The 15,082-nt window shown below is 46.5% G+C and overlaps 1 protein-coding gene across 1 annotated transcript in view; it reads left to right on the top strand.

Moving 5' to 3' along the window:
- RUVBL1 (RuvB like AAA ATPase 1) overlaps positions 1-15,082 on the top strand; it is a 37,228-nt gene that overhangs the window by 19,790 nt on the left and 2,356 nt on the right. Inside the window, exons 7-9 of the mRNA XM_059706786.1 lie at positions 658-721; positions 2,496-2,694; positions 11,396-11,498. Of these exons, the coding sequence (XP_059562769.1) occupies positions 658-721; positions 2,496-2,694; positions 11,396-11,498 (366 nt within the window). The remainder of the gene's footprint in view (positions 1-657; positions 722-2,495; positions 2,695-11,395; positions 11,499-15,082) is intronic.

The raw sequence follows: 15,082 nt of genomic DNA, 5'->3' as shown, positions 1-15,082 counted from the left end.
ACCTTTGACCTGAACTTTAATGGATAACTGGAAGCTTCCCAGGAAAGAGAATGTGGTTCCTGGCAGATAGACTAGAACACACAAAAGCATCTGTATCATAAAAGCCCTGTGGTCGTCATGCTGTAACACCATCCTAACCAAATGAGCAGTAGCTCTCGCAGCGGGCAGGGCGAGCTACTAGCTGTGGAGAGCTATGAGCAGCGGAGGGCAGGGCAGTGAGCTATGAGCTGCAATGGGCAGGGTGGCCAGCTGAGGCAAGCGGAAGCAAGCTACTCTCACACGTGCGCTCTGGGCCTCTAGTTGAGTCATAAAAGAACTTGGGTGTTCGGGGAACGGTTAGGAGTCCTATGTGGCTAATCAAGGAGTATGGGATTGGAAAATGATATGACCGGAGATGGAGGTTGGGCCAGGCCACACAGAGCTTGTACTTCCCATGAAGGGATTTAATTTTATTGTTACAGGTCAGGGGGAACCTCTTAAGAATTCCTGTTTCAGAAGCTTCTTAAGCTTTCCACTGGAGCTGTTCAGGATCTGTACACCTCAGGACACCGTCAAGTTGACATTGGGAATGGGTGGGATGAGGGATTGGGGATGGGTGAGGCTTTTGCAGCTGCCTTAGGAAGCAGGACTGACTCTGTTAAGTCTTCTCTTACACAGGGGGGACAAGACATCCTGTCTATGATGGGCCAGTTAATGAAGCCAAAGAAGACAGAAATCACAGGTAAGAGCAACAGCAAGGCCTGTGAGCCAGAAGCAGAGCTGGAGGGCCCTGGATTCTGATATCCTTCTTGTGTGAGGCTCTGTGAGTGACTCTTCCCAAAACTGAGGAAGAGCCTGACTCCATGCTAATAGTCTGTGGCTGGTTTAGACAGCCAAAAGCATACTGTGTGCCCTCTGGCCCTGCTTGCTAGCACACCCTCTTAACTGCATTCAGTATCCTTACATTCATCTTTGGAGATGGAAACTGTCACAGATTCTGGTCCGTTGAGGTTCCAGAAATGTGGATTGTGTCACCCCAGCTCCGTAGGATAGCTCCGACCAGAGCACACCTGAGCACAGCAAGCTCAGCTGTCTGGGTGCCAGGGGTCCCTGTTCCACCTGCTCAGCCTCCTGAGCACTTCCCAGAGCTTGGTAGGAATGTTGCTGGTCCCTTGTGGACTTTTAGTTTCCCTTGCTTCTCTTCTCAACGGGTACTTCTCTTCACTTGTTTTACCCCCTATAGCAGAGGTCCTCAAACTTTTTTTTTTTTTTTAATATATTTTATTGATTTTTTACAGAGAGAAAGGGAGAGAGATAGAGAGTTAGAAACATCGATGAGAGAGAAACATCGATCAGCTGCCTCCTGCACATCCCTACTGGGGATGTGCCCGCAGCCCAGGTACATGCCCTTGACCGGAATCGAACCTGGGACCTTTCAGTCCGCAAGCCGACGCTCTATCCACTGAGCCAAACCGGTTACGGCGGTCCTCAAACTTTTTAAACAGGGGGCCAGTTCACTGTCCCTCAGACCATTGGAGGGCCGGACTATAGTTTAAAAAAAAAAACTATGAAAAAATTCCTGTGCACACTGCACATATCTTATTTTGAAGTAAAAAAACAAAACGGGAACAAATACAATATTTGTATTTGCATGTGGCCCGTGGGCCGTAGTTTGAGGACCCCTGCCCTATAGCTTTGTCACCGTAAAGTGTTAAACATTAAAGCATCTTATTTTCTTTAACATTTTAGCCAGTGGAGTGATCTGAGGCCTTTCTGTTAGAGCTACCAAGAGCAGTTTCTGTATTTTAACATGATTTTGACCATGCCTGCGTCATGGCTTTGGTGGGAGATGCTGTATCAAATCTTCATGTTCTGTTTATGAGTAGCTCTCTCCAGATGATAGCACAGGATCTGGTTTGGAAAATGAGAACTGTGACTTTAGATGGGTTCTTTAACTTTTGAGAGACTCATCCATCTTAGAACTCTGAGATTGGACCTTTTCTCAGAACCTTTCATTCCTCTCAGGTTTCCTTCCAGAAAGGATTCTACACATGCTTTCTATTCATTTCTTTGTCCAGCCACTTGAATGAAAGTTAATTAACCTAAGCTTTGTCATACAGGGCCAAAAGAAAGGGTCATTTACCAGGGCAGAACAGGATAATTTGCATATGGAAACTCGTATCATCCAGGGCTCCCAAACTCCAGGATCCATGGGATCAGGCAGGGAGCTAAGTTTGGGTGGGTGTGAGTAATAAGGTCTGGTGGGGAGAGTGACTTAAAGCACATCTTTAGGGGAAGCTGCCTATTCTGTGACTTCTGGTGTGATTATTCCTACTTTCAGATGATAAAACCAAAGCCTGGAATAGGGACATAACTTGCCTGGGGTCACATAGCGAACAGCAAAACCAGGAGCCAAACTTGGGTTTGGGTTGAATTCAGGTGTGGGGGGAAGAGAAAAGGTGACAGTTTTCCCCACCTGGTACTGACCTTGCATGTCTACCCTTGCTGTCTCCTAGACAAACTTCGGGGGGAGATTAACAAGGTGGTGAACAAGTACATTGATCAAGGAATTGCCGAGCTGGTTCCAGGTGTGCTCTTTGTTGATGAAGTCCACATGCTGGACATTGAGTGCTTCACCTACCTGCACCGGGCCCTGGAGTCTTCTATCGCCCCCATCGTCATCTTCGCATCTAACCGAGGCAACTGTGTGATCAGGTAGGGGGCTGTCTGCCAGCCATGAGCGTTTTCCACCTTCCATCTGGGTTGACTTGTTCCTCTGGGATCACTTTAAACATTATTACATCATGAGTTGGGCTGGGGATGAGGGAGCTCATGTTCATTTTGAGAGAAACATGCCAAAGTGGATTGCCTTCAAAGGTAGTTCATGTGTCAACCTCAATCTGTCATGGTCACCAAAGCCAACAGTCACCCTGTTACTGAATATGAGGGCCTCCTATGGGATGTCTGGGGTTAGTGTGGTATGATTTGGTCATTCAGTTAGAGTAGGCAAACATAAGATCAGACAGAGTGGTCTTGGATGATATTATATATGTTAACTTCTATCCTTATACTAGCTCTGGGAGTAAGTATTCTTGGCTTCATTTTTCAGATGAGAAAACAGAATGGCAGCTTAACTTGCTCGTGGTCATAAAGATAGATTGAGAACCCAGGTCTTTCTCATAGTGAAACCAGTAACAAAACCAGAATTTTCTCTCTGCTCCAGAACTTTTTGGAGCCACCCTGGTGCCTTTCCTTACCCCTATTCCCATAGTTCTGCCTTTGAAAAGGGGAGGTCTTAACACCTGGAAGGCAAATGCTCATATGATGCTTACCCTGCCAAGATGGGCCCAGCTGGAACAGGGACTTGTTTGATAAACTGAGTATCTATAGGCCTGTGAGCCCCAGAGGACACACTTCTTCCCAGCTCGTAAGCCTAAATGTCATATCCCTTACTTGGTACTTTTTTTGCTGTTTTGGTTTTCTGTCCTCCTGTATGAAAGTTGAGGCCTGCTAGTGGCATGAAGGGGATGGTGAGGAGCCCCTTTTTAAGTCCAGCGGAGTAGTGAGAGCAACAGAGCCTTGGAGGCTGCATGCTCCTGGCAGCAAGGGTGCTAGGAATCCTGAAAGAGACCTGAAGGCCCATGAGTATTAGCGCAGAGCTGGAGCCGCACTATGTTAGGAATCCAGATTGCTGATTCACCTGAACTTGGCTCCTGAGTGGCAGTGGGTCATGTGCAGTGTAGCTGGCTCTTGATGGAGCAGCTTTGTCTCCTCCATTGAAGTTGCCCAGAAGCTGTGATGTTGGCAATGGGTTAGGACCCCCTTAGATTCCCCCTCAGTTAACTAAGAATTAGAACGTGTGTTTATGATTCAAGTATATATAGTAACTAGTGGCCCGGTGCACAAAATTCATGCACCGGCAGGGGGTGGGGGGCGCGGTTCCCTCAGCCCAGCCTGCACCCTCTCCAATCAGGGACCTCTTGGGGGATATCTGACTGCCGGTTTAGGCCCCCTGTGGGATCGGGCCTAACCCGGCAGTCGGACATCCCTCTCACAATCTGGAACCACTGGCTCCTAACCGCTCACCTGCGTGCCTGCCTGATAGCCCCTAACTGCCTTTGCCTGCCTGCCTGATTACCCCTAACCCCTCTGGCTGCCTGCCTGATTGCCCCTAACCCCTCTGCCTGCCTGCCTGATTGCCCCCAACTGCCCTCCCCTGCTGGCCTGATTGCCCCTTACCCCCTGCCGGCCAGATCTCACCCCCAACTGCCCTCCCCTACTGGCCTAATCGCCCCTAACTGCCTCTGCCTCAACCCCCACCACCATGGCTTTGTCCAGAAGGAAGTTGGACATCTAGAAGATGGCCGGTCGACCCGGTCTAATTAGCATATTACCCTTTTATTAGTATAGATATCTTGTAGTCACTTTGAATCCCTGAAATATGCTGTCTTGACAGCATCGTTGTCCCAGGTTTTTTCTGCCATCTTGGAGAGAAGGTAGCTTGTACAGGTCCATGACAGCTGTTGGTGAGAGGAGCCTGGCTACTTGGCAGCTTCTGGAAACCAGATATGTGGTCTGGTGTCCATTGAGCCTGGTGTCCCTGCCACACAGACCCTGCAGATTTGCTGTACTTGCCTTGCTTTGGTCAGGCCTGGCTACAGTGAGATCGCTGGTGAAAGGGCTCAGCCTGGACAGATGGCACCCCCTGCAGAGCTCTGCTAACAGGCTTCCTTCCCTCACAGTGGATAACCCAGCCCAGTAGAGCCTGGTAGCTTCTTTCAGGAACAAGATCTCTTGGACTTAGAGTACCTTCTCTCAGTCCTGTCCCATCCAGGAAAAAGGTGCATAGGAAAGTAGCTTTGATCTCAGAACTTCCCAGTAGGGACAGAGCTCTGGTCAGTCTGCAACCTGGGAGACATGGCCCAGCCTTGTCCTGACTGATTTGATCGAGGGCTCCTTGAGGCTGTGGCTGCTCACTGCTGTCAGACTGCAATCATCCAAGTGGAGGGAAAATGTTCAGAGTGTGGGTCTTGTGCAGGCCCACTGAGGTAACCAAAATTGGGGTGTGTGCTCTACAAGAGGATTTTGATGCCAATCACTAGTGGGAAAGTTGTTTAGTGGTGATGATAATGTCAAAATATCAATAATAAAAATATCCAACATGTATGAGGAGCTCTTTCTGTGTACCCGGCACACTGCTGCTCTCACCTCCGCTTAGTGAGGAAGGGACTGCTGTTCTCGTTCAGATGAGGACACCGAGGTTGCACCAGGAGGGGCACTTGGCTAGGGTCACACAGCTCAGAGGCACAGCTGGGAATTGATCAGAGCATTGTACTTCAGAGCCATGCTCTGAGATGTGAGATGTGAAATGATGGAATTTCTGGAATATATGTATAGTTTTGGCCTCATCTGACTTGCCGCCCATCAGACTCTACCCCTGGAGGTAGAGTTTGAGCTTCCTTGCCTTCAGACCCATATCTGACCTTTAGAGCCTGAAAGGAAAGGGAGAGGAAAGGAAACTCACAGTAATTGAGGGTTCCTCTGTGCCAGAAACTGTCCAAAGTACTCCACACGGGCCTTCTCTTGTAATCTCAAGGCACCCTGACCACCCTACCTCCAGATTCACATGGGAGGTGAACTGCGAGGGCCATCTGACTCCAAAGTCCATGCCATTCTTGCTTCCCTGCACTGCTTTCCATAGTTGCCCGGTCAGTGAGTGAGGAGGGTTGAGTTTTGATGTTGTTTGGTGGTGTGAGGAGCATCCGTACCTGATGGAGAGGTGTGGCTGTGAAAGTGCAGACAGCCCCTAACTCCTCTGGGTCACCTCTCCTTGTACATAGGGGGAGTCATTCCTGGAGGAGCACATGGCCCTAGGCTTCTTCCATGGGCGCCTCCCTCTCCCATGGGAAGAGATAACATTCACAGACACAGTGGGAGGTGAAGCTGCACTGGCTCCACTCCTTTTACCTTGAGAAGTCTTTTCCCTTTCAGGCTGCAGGATCCTCAGGTGTAAAGGAGCTTGGCCTGATCCCAGCTCTAACACTTGGGAGGCCTTCTTTTCCTGTGGAGAATAGCTCCCTGGGATCAAGTAGTCTTTGTGGGAGTTTTTCTTCACAAGTCACTGTAGCATTAAAGCATGGAGACTTAAGAAACAATCAGGTCGAAATTCAGTGTACCCCTGTGGCAGAACACCCCAAGTGGCACTTTTGTTAAAAACCAGCTTTGTCCTGGCCTTGTGGCTCAGTTGGAGTATTGTCCTGATGCATCAAGTAAATAAGTGGAACAATAAATTGATATCTCTCTCTCTCTCTCTCTCTCTCTCTCAACAATAAATAAAAATAGAACAGCTTTATGGAGATGTAATTCACACATAATACAATTCACCGGGTTAAAGTGTAAAATTCAGGGTTTTTTTTAACATATTCACAAAGTTGTGTAATCATCACCATAGTCTATTTTAGAATGTTTTCATCACCCACAAATAAATGCTATACCTATCAACAGCTACCCTGCCATACTCCTCCCTCCCACACACACCTATTTTTTCCATAGCTCCTTGCAACCATTAACCTATTTTCTGTCTCTATGCATTTAATGCCTTTTCTGGACATCTATATATATAAAAGCCCAAGTGACCATTACGACCGGTCCCTATGACACACACTGCCACCCTCTTGCAGCAGGCCAACCTCCCACAGTCCCTCCCCCCGGCCGGCCAGCCCCGATCAGCCCTGATTGGGACTGGGCAAGATGGCCTCGCTCAGCCCCGATCGCCAGCCAGACCAAGGGACTCCACCCATGCACTAATTCATGCACCAGGCCTCTAGTTTCATATAAATGGTACCATACAATCTTGTGTGTTTTTTATGTCTGGCTTTTTCCACTTAATTAATATCAAGGTTCACCCATGTTATGGCATGCATCAGTACTTACTTGTTTTTAAGGCTGAATAAATAGTATTTTAAAATATGGAAAATTTAGTAGCCCATTTTTCTATTCATCATTTGATGGGCTTTGGGATACATACCTGGGAGTGGAATTGCTGCATCGAATGGTATCTCTACTTAACCTTGCAAGGAATTGCCAGACTGTTTCCACAATGACTTTGTCACTCTCCCCAGCAGTGTGTGAGAGTTCCAATTTCTCCACATCCTCAACAATTGTTATTATTGTCTGTCTTTTTTATTCTAGCCATCTAGTGGGTATAAAGTGGTATCTCATTGTGGTATTGATTTGCATTTCTCTGATGGCTAGTGATGTTGAACATCTTTTCATGTGCCTGTTGGCCATTTGTATATCTTTGTGGGAAAATTATCTGTTTATGATCCTTTGCCCATTTTTTTATGAAGGTTATATTTTTTTATTGTTTTTTTTATGTATTCTGGATACTAGTCCCTTACCAAATATATTATTTGCAAATATTTTTCTCACATTCTGTCGGTTGTCTTTTTTGTTGTTGTTAAGCCTCACCTGAGGATAGTTTTTTCATCGATTTTTAGAGAGCGTGGAAGGGAAGAGGAGAGACAGAGAGAGAGAGAAACATTGATGTGAGAGAGACACATTGATTGATTGCCTCCCATATGAACCCCCACCAGGGCCAGGGATGGAGCCTGCAACTGAGGTACGTGCCCTTGACCAGAATTGAACCCGGGACCCTTCAGTCCGCAGGGCAACGCTCTATCCACTGAGCCAAAGTAGCTAGGGCTCAATGTCTTCTAGATTGTGTCTTTCTTTTGACACACAAGTTTTAAATTTTGATGTCCAATTGATCTGTTTTTTTCTTTTGTTGCCTGTGTTTTAGTCTCATGTCTAAGAAAACCATCCTATATCCTTCTATATAATAAAAGCCTAATGTGCTAAGTGTCCGGTCGACTGGTCGGCCGTTCAACCAATCAAAGCGTAATATGCTAATCGCTCATTATTATGTGCACTGACCACCAGGGGGCAGACAGTCGACAATTCGCTATGATGTGCATTGGCCACCAGGGGGTAGATGCTCCAACTGGTAGATTAGCTTGCTGCTGGGGTCTGGCTGATCGGGATTGAGCTAGACGGGCCAGACATGCCCTGGAGCCCTCCTGCAGTCCCTCCCTGGCTGGCCAACCTCCTGCGTCCCTCCCCGGCCCTGATCATTCACCACCTGGCCTGTGCCCTCTCACAATCCAGGACCCCTCGGGGGATGTCGGAGAGCCGGTTTCAGCCCTATCCTGCAGGCCAGGCCTAGGGACCTCACTGGTGCACGAATTCGTGCACTGGGCCTCTGGTTCATACATAATCTAAGGTCACAAAGATTTATACTCTATGATTTCTTAAAAGTTTTCTAATGTAGCTTTGACATTTAAGTTCCTGATCACTTAGAGTTAATTTTTGTGTGTGGCATAAGGAATAGGTCTGTCCAACCTCTTTCTTTTGCATGTGGATACCCAGTTGTCCCAGGACCATTTATTGAAAAGACTGTTCTTACTTTATTGAATTGTCTTGGCAGCCTCATCAAAAAATCAAATGGCTTTCTTCTTAGGGCTCAGTGGACTTAGGGAGTTACCCTTCATGTTACCCAGAGAAGTATTCTTTACTGTGCTTCCTGTCACCATAGAAGCTTTAAGCTTTGTGTTATCTGTGTCCCTGCAGTTACAAGGTTATATAAACAACCATCAAGCAGTGATTCAGAGCCAGGGAAATTTTTTTATTTGTCTTGCCTGGAGGTGCTGCTGGCATCTAGTGGGTAGAGCAGTGATGGTGAACCTTTTGAGCTTGGCGTGTCAGCATTTTGAAAAACCCTAACTTAACTCTGGTGCCATTTTTTGATATTTGCAACCATAGTAAAACAAAGACTTATATTTTTGATATTTATTTTATATATTTAAATGCCGTTTAACAAAGAAAAATCAACCAAAAAAATGAGTTCGCGTGTCACCTCTGACACGCGTGTCATAGGTTCGCCATCACTGGGGTAGAGGCTAGGAGTACTGCTGAGCATCCTACAATGCACAGGATAGTCCTCTACAAAAAAATTATTTGGTCCAAAATGTCAAAATGTGACAGTTGAGGAACTCTTGCGTTATAATTTTTGCACCCATATAAGTGTGTCTATAGGATAATAATTTAGATGCACAATTCCTTGTTCCTACAGATATACCATATTGGATTCCAAGGAGAATTCCATCTGTGGCCTCACACCCAACTGGAAGAGGCACACCATTAACATAGTTTGAATAGTTGTTGAATGGCATAATGATGAAATCAGTATTAGGCTGAGGCCAGAGTCAGTAATGCACTTCCAGGTACAAGAATAAATCTGCACTTTCAGCCAAAATATAATTATTACTGCAGTTTGTTGTTAGCAATTTTATAATGTAATATGGCTATTATGGCTACCTGTCAAACAATGATTGCTCCACACTGAGAGCCCCTCCTGGAGTTGCTGCGGACTGAAGGGTCCCAGGTTCAATTCCGGTCAAGAGCACATGCTGAGGTTGCAGGCTCGATCCCCCGTAGAGGGTGTGCAGGAAGCAGCCGATCAATGATTTCCATCACTGATGTTTCTATCTCTCTCTTCCTCTTCCTTCCTCTCTGAAATCAATAAAAATATATTTTAAAAGCAATAATAATAATAATATTTGTATTTGCTATTCTATTTCCCCATTCATTTTGAAAGGTCTTAACTATAATAATAAAAGCATAATATGCTAATTAGACCACACATCCTTCTGGACGACCTTCTGGATGGAGCCGGGGCTGCGAAGGAAGCCCGGGTCCCTGGTGCCTGCTGGCGGCCAGAGGGAAGCCCGGGTCCCAGGTGCCAGAGGGAAGCTGGTGCTGGCAGCTGGGGGAAGGAAGGCCTATTCCTGCACAAATTCCGTACATCAGGCCTCTAGTTTTTTTATATTTAACAATTGTTCATTAATATGGCATTTTACTCTTTTTTGGATTGTTTTTATTGTGGTAAAATGTATATAACATGGAGTTTGCCATTTAGGTATACAACTCAGTGGTATTCATTATATTCAGTGTTTTACAACGATTACCACCATCCATCTCCAAAGCTTCTCCATCATCCCAGACAGAAACTCTGTACCCCTTAAGCAGTAATTCCCATTTCCCCCTTACCCCATCCCTAGTAACCTTTATTCTACTGTATTTACGAATTGCCTTTTTTAGATATTTTCTATAAATGGAATCATACAATATTTGTCCCTTTATAATTAGCTTCTTTCACTTAGCATAATGTTTTCGAGGTCCATGCTGTTGTAGAATATATCAAAACAGCATTTATTCTTGCAGTAATAAATATACATTATACTTTAACTGACCACATAGAATTTCAACAGATTTTATTTTTTACTGAAGTTTTATTTCTACAATGATTACTTATATTAGAAACCAAGTATTCTGATATTAACCATTGAATTCAAATGACCTATTCTTGTTCTTTCTTATATTGATAAGTTATGACCGTAGACTTTAATCTGGCACCAGATATGGTGCAGAGGTAGACCTGCTGTTGTGACTCTCAAAGATTGAGGCTTCCGGACACTGTGGCTGAAGCCTGGCCCCGTGGGCTGCCAGGTCTGCCCAACACGCTTCCTGCCAGGCAGGCAGCTGCTACCTGAAGGCCTGGTGGGTTTAACAGGGCTCCTCTCCCGGACTGTTCTTCCTATGGCTTGGTTAAGAATCCGAAGGAAAATAGGAAAAGGGCATGACTGGACAGTTCCCCAAAAGAAATAAAATAACTAGTGCATATAAGGGAAAGCATTCAAATGAATAAAGGAAATGCAAATTCAAACAAGGTATTACCCTTCTATTTTCTAAACCATTTGCTGTCAAAGCAGCAAAATATTTAAAAAATTAGAATACCTAGTGTTGGCTATAATGCAAGGAGATCAGATCACTGGGTAGCTTTATAAATTAGGACATTCAGTCATCCATTCAAATAGATATTCAGGATTGTATCAGGCACTACTAGAATTTCTGAGGAAATGTTCATGACTGACTGTATAAAATTGTTTATCATTAGTAAAAATAACAATTGGAACTACCTAAATTCCCAACCGTTTGGGGTTTTATAAAATACCTGATGGATTAAAACTAAAGTGACATAGACAAAAGCAAAAAAAAAAAAAAAAAAAAAAAATCTACATACTTAGTGTAGTTTATAAAAATCTATATATATGAAAATGTGCTGTTTGTTTTTTGGGTGGCCTTTTCTTCCTCTTTCCCAAATTTCCTATGGCATTGATATTTTCTCAAATAGAGAAGTTGCTTTTGATGATACCTGAATGTTAGTCTGTTACCCTGGCTCTGACTCTTAGGATGTAAGCTAGCTGTTTTGTCATGTTGAGCACCTCAACCATGTTTTCAATGTCCAGAGCCTGGTCTCAAAGAGCAGGGGGTGATGTGATCGTTCTGGCTCTTGCAGGGGTACTGAGGATATCACCTCTCCTCATGGCATCCCCCTCGACCTTCTGGACCGAGTGATGATCATCCGGACCATGCTGTACACTCCACAGGAAATGAAACAGGTGAGTCTGCCTTCCCACCTCCTCGCTCTCTTCCCTCATTTGCTCCCAGCGTTCCCTGATGCCGTGCAGAAAGGCTCCATAGAATGGGCCTAGCTCTCACCACCGTCTGCCACTTAGCTGCTGCCCTGGGCAAATCACAATGCTCCAGAGCCTCAATTCCCCCATCAGAGGGACAGATGGGCCAACTAGACATTGCCTGAAGTGTCACAAAACCTTAGGAAAGGGATGATGAAAAATATTGACTTGATGATGGTCATTAGGGAGGCCACTGGCTCTAGGAAAGAGGCACTGAAATGACTTGGCAATAGCCTCTTGGACCCAGGCCAGGCCCTGTCCGAGGTCTCTTTGCTCAGTGGGCAAAGCTAGGCACTCTGTCCCATCAGAACCCACAGCAGGCCAGCTCCAGCAGAGCATAGAAGCTGGAGAGGGTAACACTTGAGTCTTAGCAGAGCCTGGCTGCCGTAAAGAGCCTGACTAGTGGTGGGGTTTTGGGGGGTGGTGCATAGTTTTGTTGCTTTGGCTGTAGAGATGATGGTGAAGCAGGGTCACAGAGCTTAGAGGGGCACGTGGAATGGAGGTCATAAAACTAACCTTATAATGAGAGGCTTGAAGGAAATGTACATGAAAGCATCTAACTCAGTCCCTGACACAGAGTACATGCTCAAAATTCTACGTGAGCTGAATTTGGGTTAGATTTGCAGGTGGGGTGGGGGTGCTGGGATATATGAGATTGGGCTTTACCCCAAGGGGTACAGTTTTAGTTTTTCCCACAGGAATGGCCTCTTGCTTGATCTGGAGCTGGAATACCAACTGTGTGCTAAACAGTGCCTAGGCACTGCACACTTAGAATTTTGAGTCCCCTTCAGTAGTCGTTACGGTCATAATCTCTTTACCTTTTGATGGCTGAGTCATGAAGTGGCAAGTCAAGGATGCAAGCCAGTCTGTGCCCTGCAGAGCCCAGGCCATCTCCTCATTGCCATAGGTTGCTGACCCACTGGGACAGCAAGGGCTGTACTATTTTTCCTACTCTGCCCCCCTGTGCCCCAGATGGTCTTGCTGCCAGCATGTAGGGCTGTCACTTTGAGGTCCACATACGGCTAAGGCTGGGACATAGAGTGGACCAGGGCAGCACTGACATCTTGACGGGCTCCGCCTAGACCCTCTCTTCTCACCAGAGAACAGGCACTGTTTGTTGGACATTGTACTAAACCCATGGACATGATTAGCCAGCATGATTCCATTTGATCCCAGAACTATGAGGCAGGGAGAACTGTTATCCTTGTCATTCTTAAAGATGAGGACACCGAGACTTAGGCTAATTTAATGCCCAAGTTCATAAAGCTTGTCACTGTTTAATGGGTGACAGGCCTGACTAACTGGAATCCAGGCTGTCTGATCCTGAAGCCCATGTGCCTAAGCACTATGCCACCAGCTTCCCATCTGCTAGAAACACCTCAGTTCAGGGTGGAGTCCCTCTGGCAGTTCATCGGCAGGGCCTTTCCTTTTGGAGCTCTGAGGGCCTCTCCTGTGCACTCCCTGGCTGCCCCTTTTCTTATGTATGGCCTATCCTGCTTGGCCCTGCCAGCATTTCTTGTTGACCAGTACCCAGGAGTGCCAGGGTTAGCATGGAGCAGAGGTCTCCCTCCATACCCAGCATTGACAGAATACCTGAAACAGTTGTAGTTCATGGCAGCAACTGTATAATTCCATGACTGGAGGCCATGTCACCAGATAATGGTCTTTTGCTCTTGGATGAATGCTAGGTTTTAGTCAAGGTATTCATGGAATAGAAGCAAAAGCAAAGGAGAAATTGGTCCCTTCCCCATCCTTTCCGTGGGACTGGAGCCTGCTGGGAGAGGCAGCCCTGCACACTCAGAGCACTTCTTGGCTGAGTTGACATGAGCAATTTGGTGCACCTCTATGAGCCTTGGCCTTCCTGGTTCACTGGGAGATCTGTTCCCTCCTTTCAAGATTGTCATGAAGACTAAGCGAGATAGCAGTAATAACTTAGAGAAGTAGGAAGGGCCAGCCATCCCTTCCTACTGCAGTAATTAGTACTGTTACTACCAGCTTGCAGGTGCTTCACAGGCATCCACTGGGATCCGTACAACAGCTTTCAATAACCAGGTTTTGGGACTCGGGAACAATAGGGCCCCGTGGCCACAGAGAATAAGCTGCAGAGCTAGGACCCACTCAGAGCCAGTTCACATTTGTTTCCTCCATTTGACCCTGGAGCACACAGTCTGATCTCCCCTGGAGTGTTCTGCAACTGTGCCTCCAGAGCAGTAACTGCTGGCAGGCTCCCAGCCTGATCCCATCTTGGCTCAGCCAGGCTTCCTCTTGGCTTAGCAGAGGACCGACTAACTGCCAGCATGGGCATTGCCTTGTTCTTGCGGGTTCAAGGAAGAACTTCAGCGTCTTTATTGGATGGAGCCTGGGGCAGGTTTTTAAAAAACAGAGCAAATGTAACTTGTGTACTCTGCCATCAGTGCTGACACCCTCATAAACCATCCCAGCAGGTTATTAAATGATTAAAGATCTAATTTATGAACTGTCCATTTCCAAGTAGTCTGAAACAGGAGCTCTTGGGATAGCTCTGACCTGCTCTAGAGAGAGAGTAGTGTCCCTGACATTCCTGAAGCCCAACTTCCAAATCAGTGCAGTTCGCTAAAGATGAAATCCCCGGGGCTGAAGCTTTCCCCTGGAGCAGGCTCCAGGATTAAATATTTGCATCGCCCTAAAGTTTCTGAAGGCTGCAGGGGACATTTTTCTTGAGAGGACCTGGAGGTTCGTTGGTCCCCAGCTGGCAATAAAAAGCCCTTTTTTGTATTGGAGCACAAACCTGTCCGGATCTGACTGTGTGGTCAGAGGGGAGTCCTGTGGAGGGAGCAGGGATCTCCCTCCCTGCTCCAGTTCTGCCTGCCCTTTGTCCATCGAGGACCTTCCCTGCTCAGCTGCATTTAGCTTTGGACCCCAGGTGGTGGAACCCCTCATGCAGAAGCTTAGATTCTTTTGATGGAGGTCATACCCTGGCTGAACAGGTAGGTTCAATGTGGCCGGTGCAGTGCGAAATATTTGAACAAGTTGCCAACATTTAGAAATCAGAACATTTCATACAAAAATCTGAGTTCAGAGTCTGTTGACAGAGTAAAAGACTTTCCTGTCAGCACCTGGCCACCTCCCCCGATGTGTGCTGCTGGCCTAGCCACCTCAGCCACAGCCCTGGCCCTGAGCCTGGCTTTCTTACTGAGCAGTACCTTTCCCATTCAAAGCAGGTAACATCCTGGGCCCCTTATCAGAGCCACCAGACACTGAACTCTCTCCCCCTGCAGCTCCTGTCCTTGGGGTCTCTGCCTGAGAGCCGAAAGGCAGTTTTGAAATGTCTATATCCTAAACCTCTGCTCCTGCTCTTCCCCTTGGAAGGCTTCAGCTGGGGGCTCAGTCTCTCCCACTTTCTGCGCCTCTACTCGGGTGTGTTTTTATGGCTTTAATTTAAACAAGAGCTTCTTGATATCTTGTTTACGAAGCTGCCAAAGTGAAAAATTCCTGTATTATATGAGGCTCAAAGTCTTCGAGTTATCTCG

This window comes from Myotis daubentonii, chromosome 8, assembly GCF_963259705.1.
Source record: "Myotis daubentonii chromosome 8, mMyoDau2.1, whole genome shotgun sequence".
Taxonomy (NCBI): domain Eukaryota; kingdom Metazoa; phylum Chordata; class Mammalia; order Chiroptera; family Vespertilionidae; genus Myotis; species Myotis daubentonii.
This window is presented reverse-complemented; position numbering and strand designations above follow the sequence as displayed.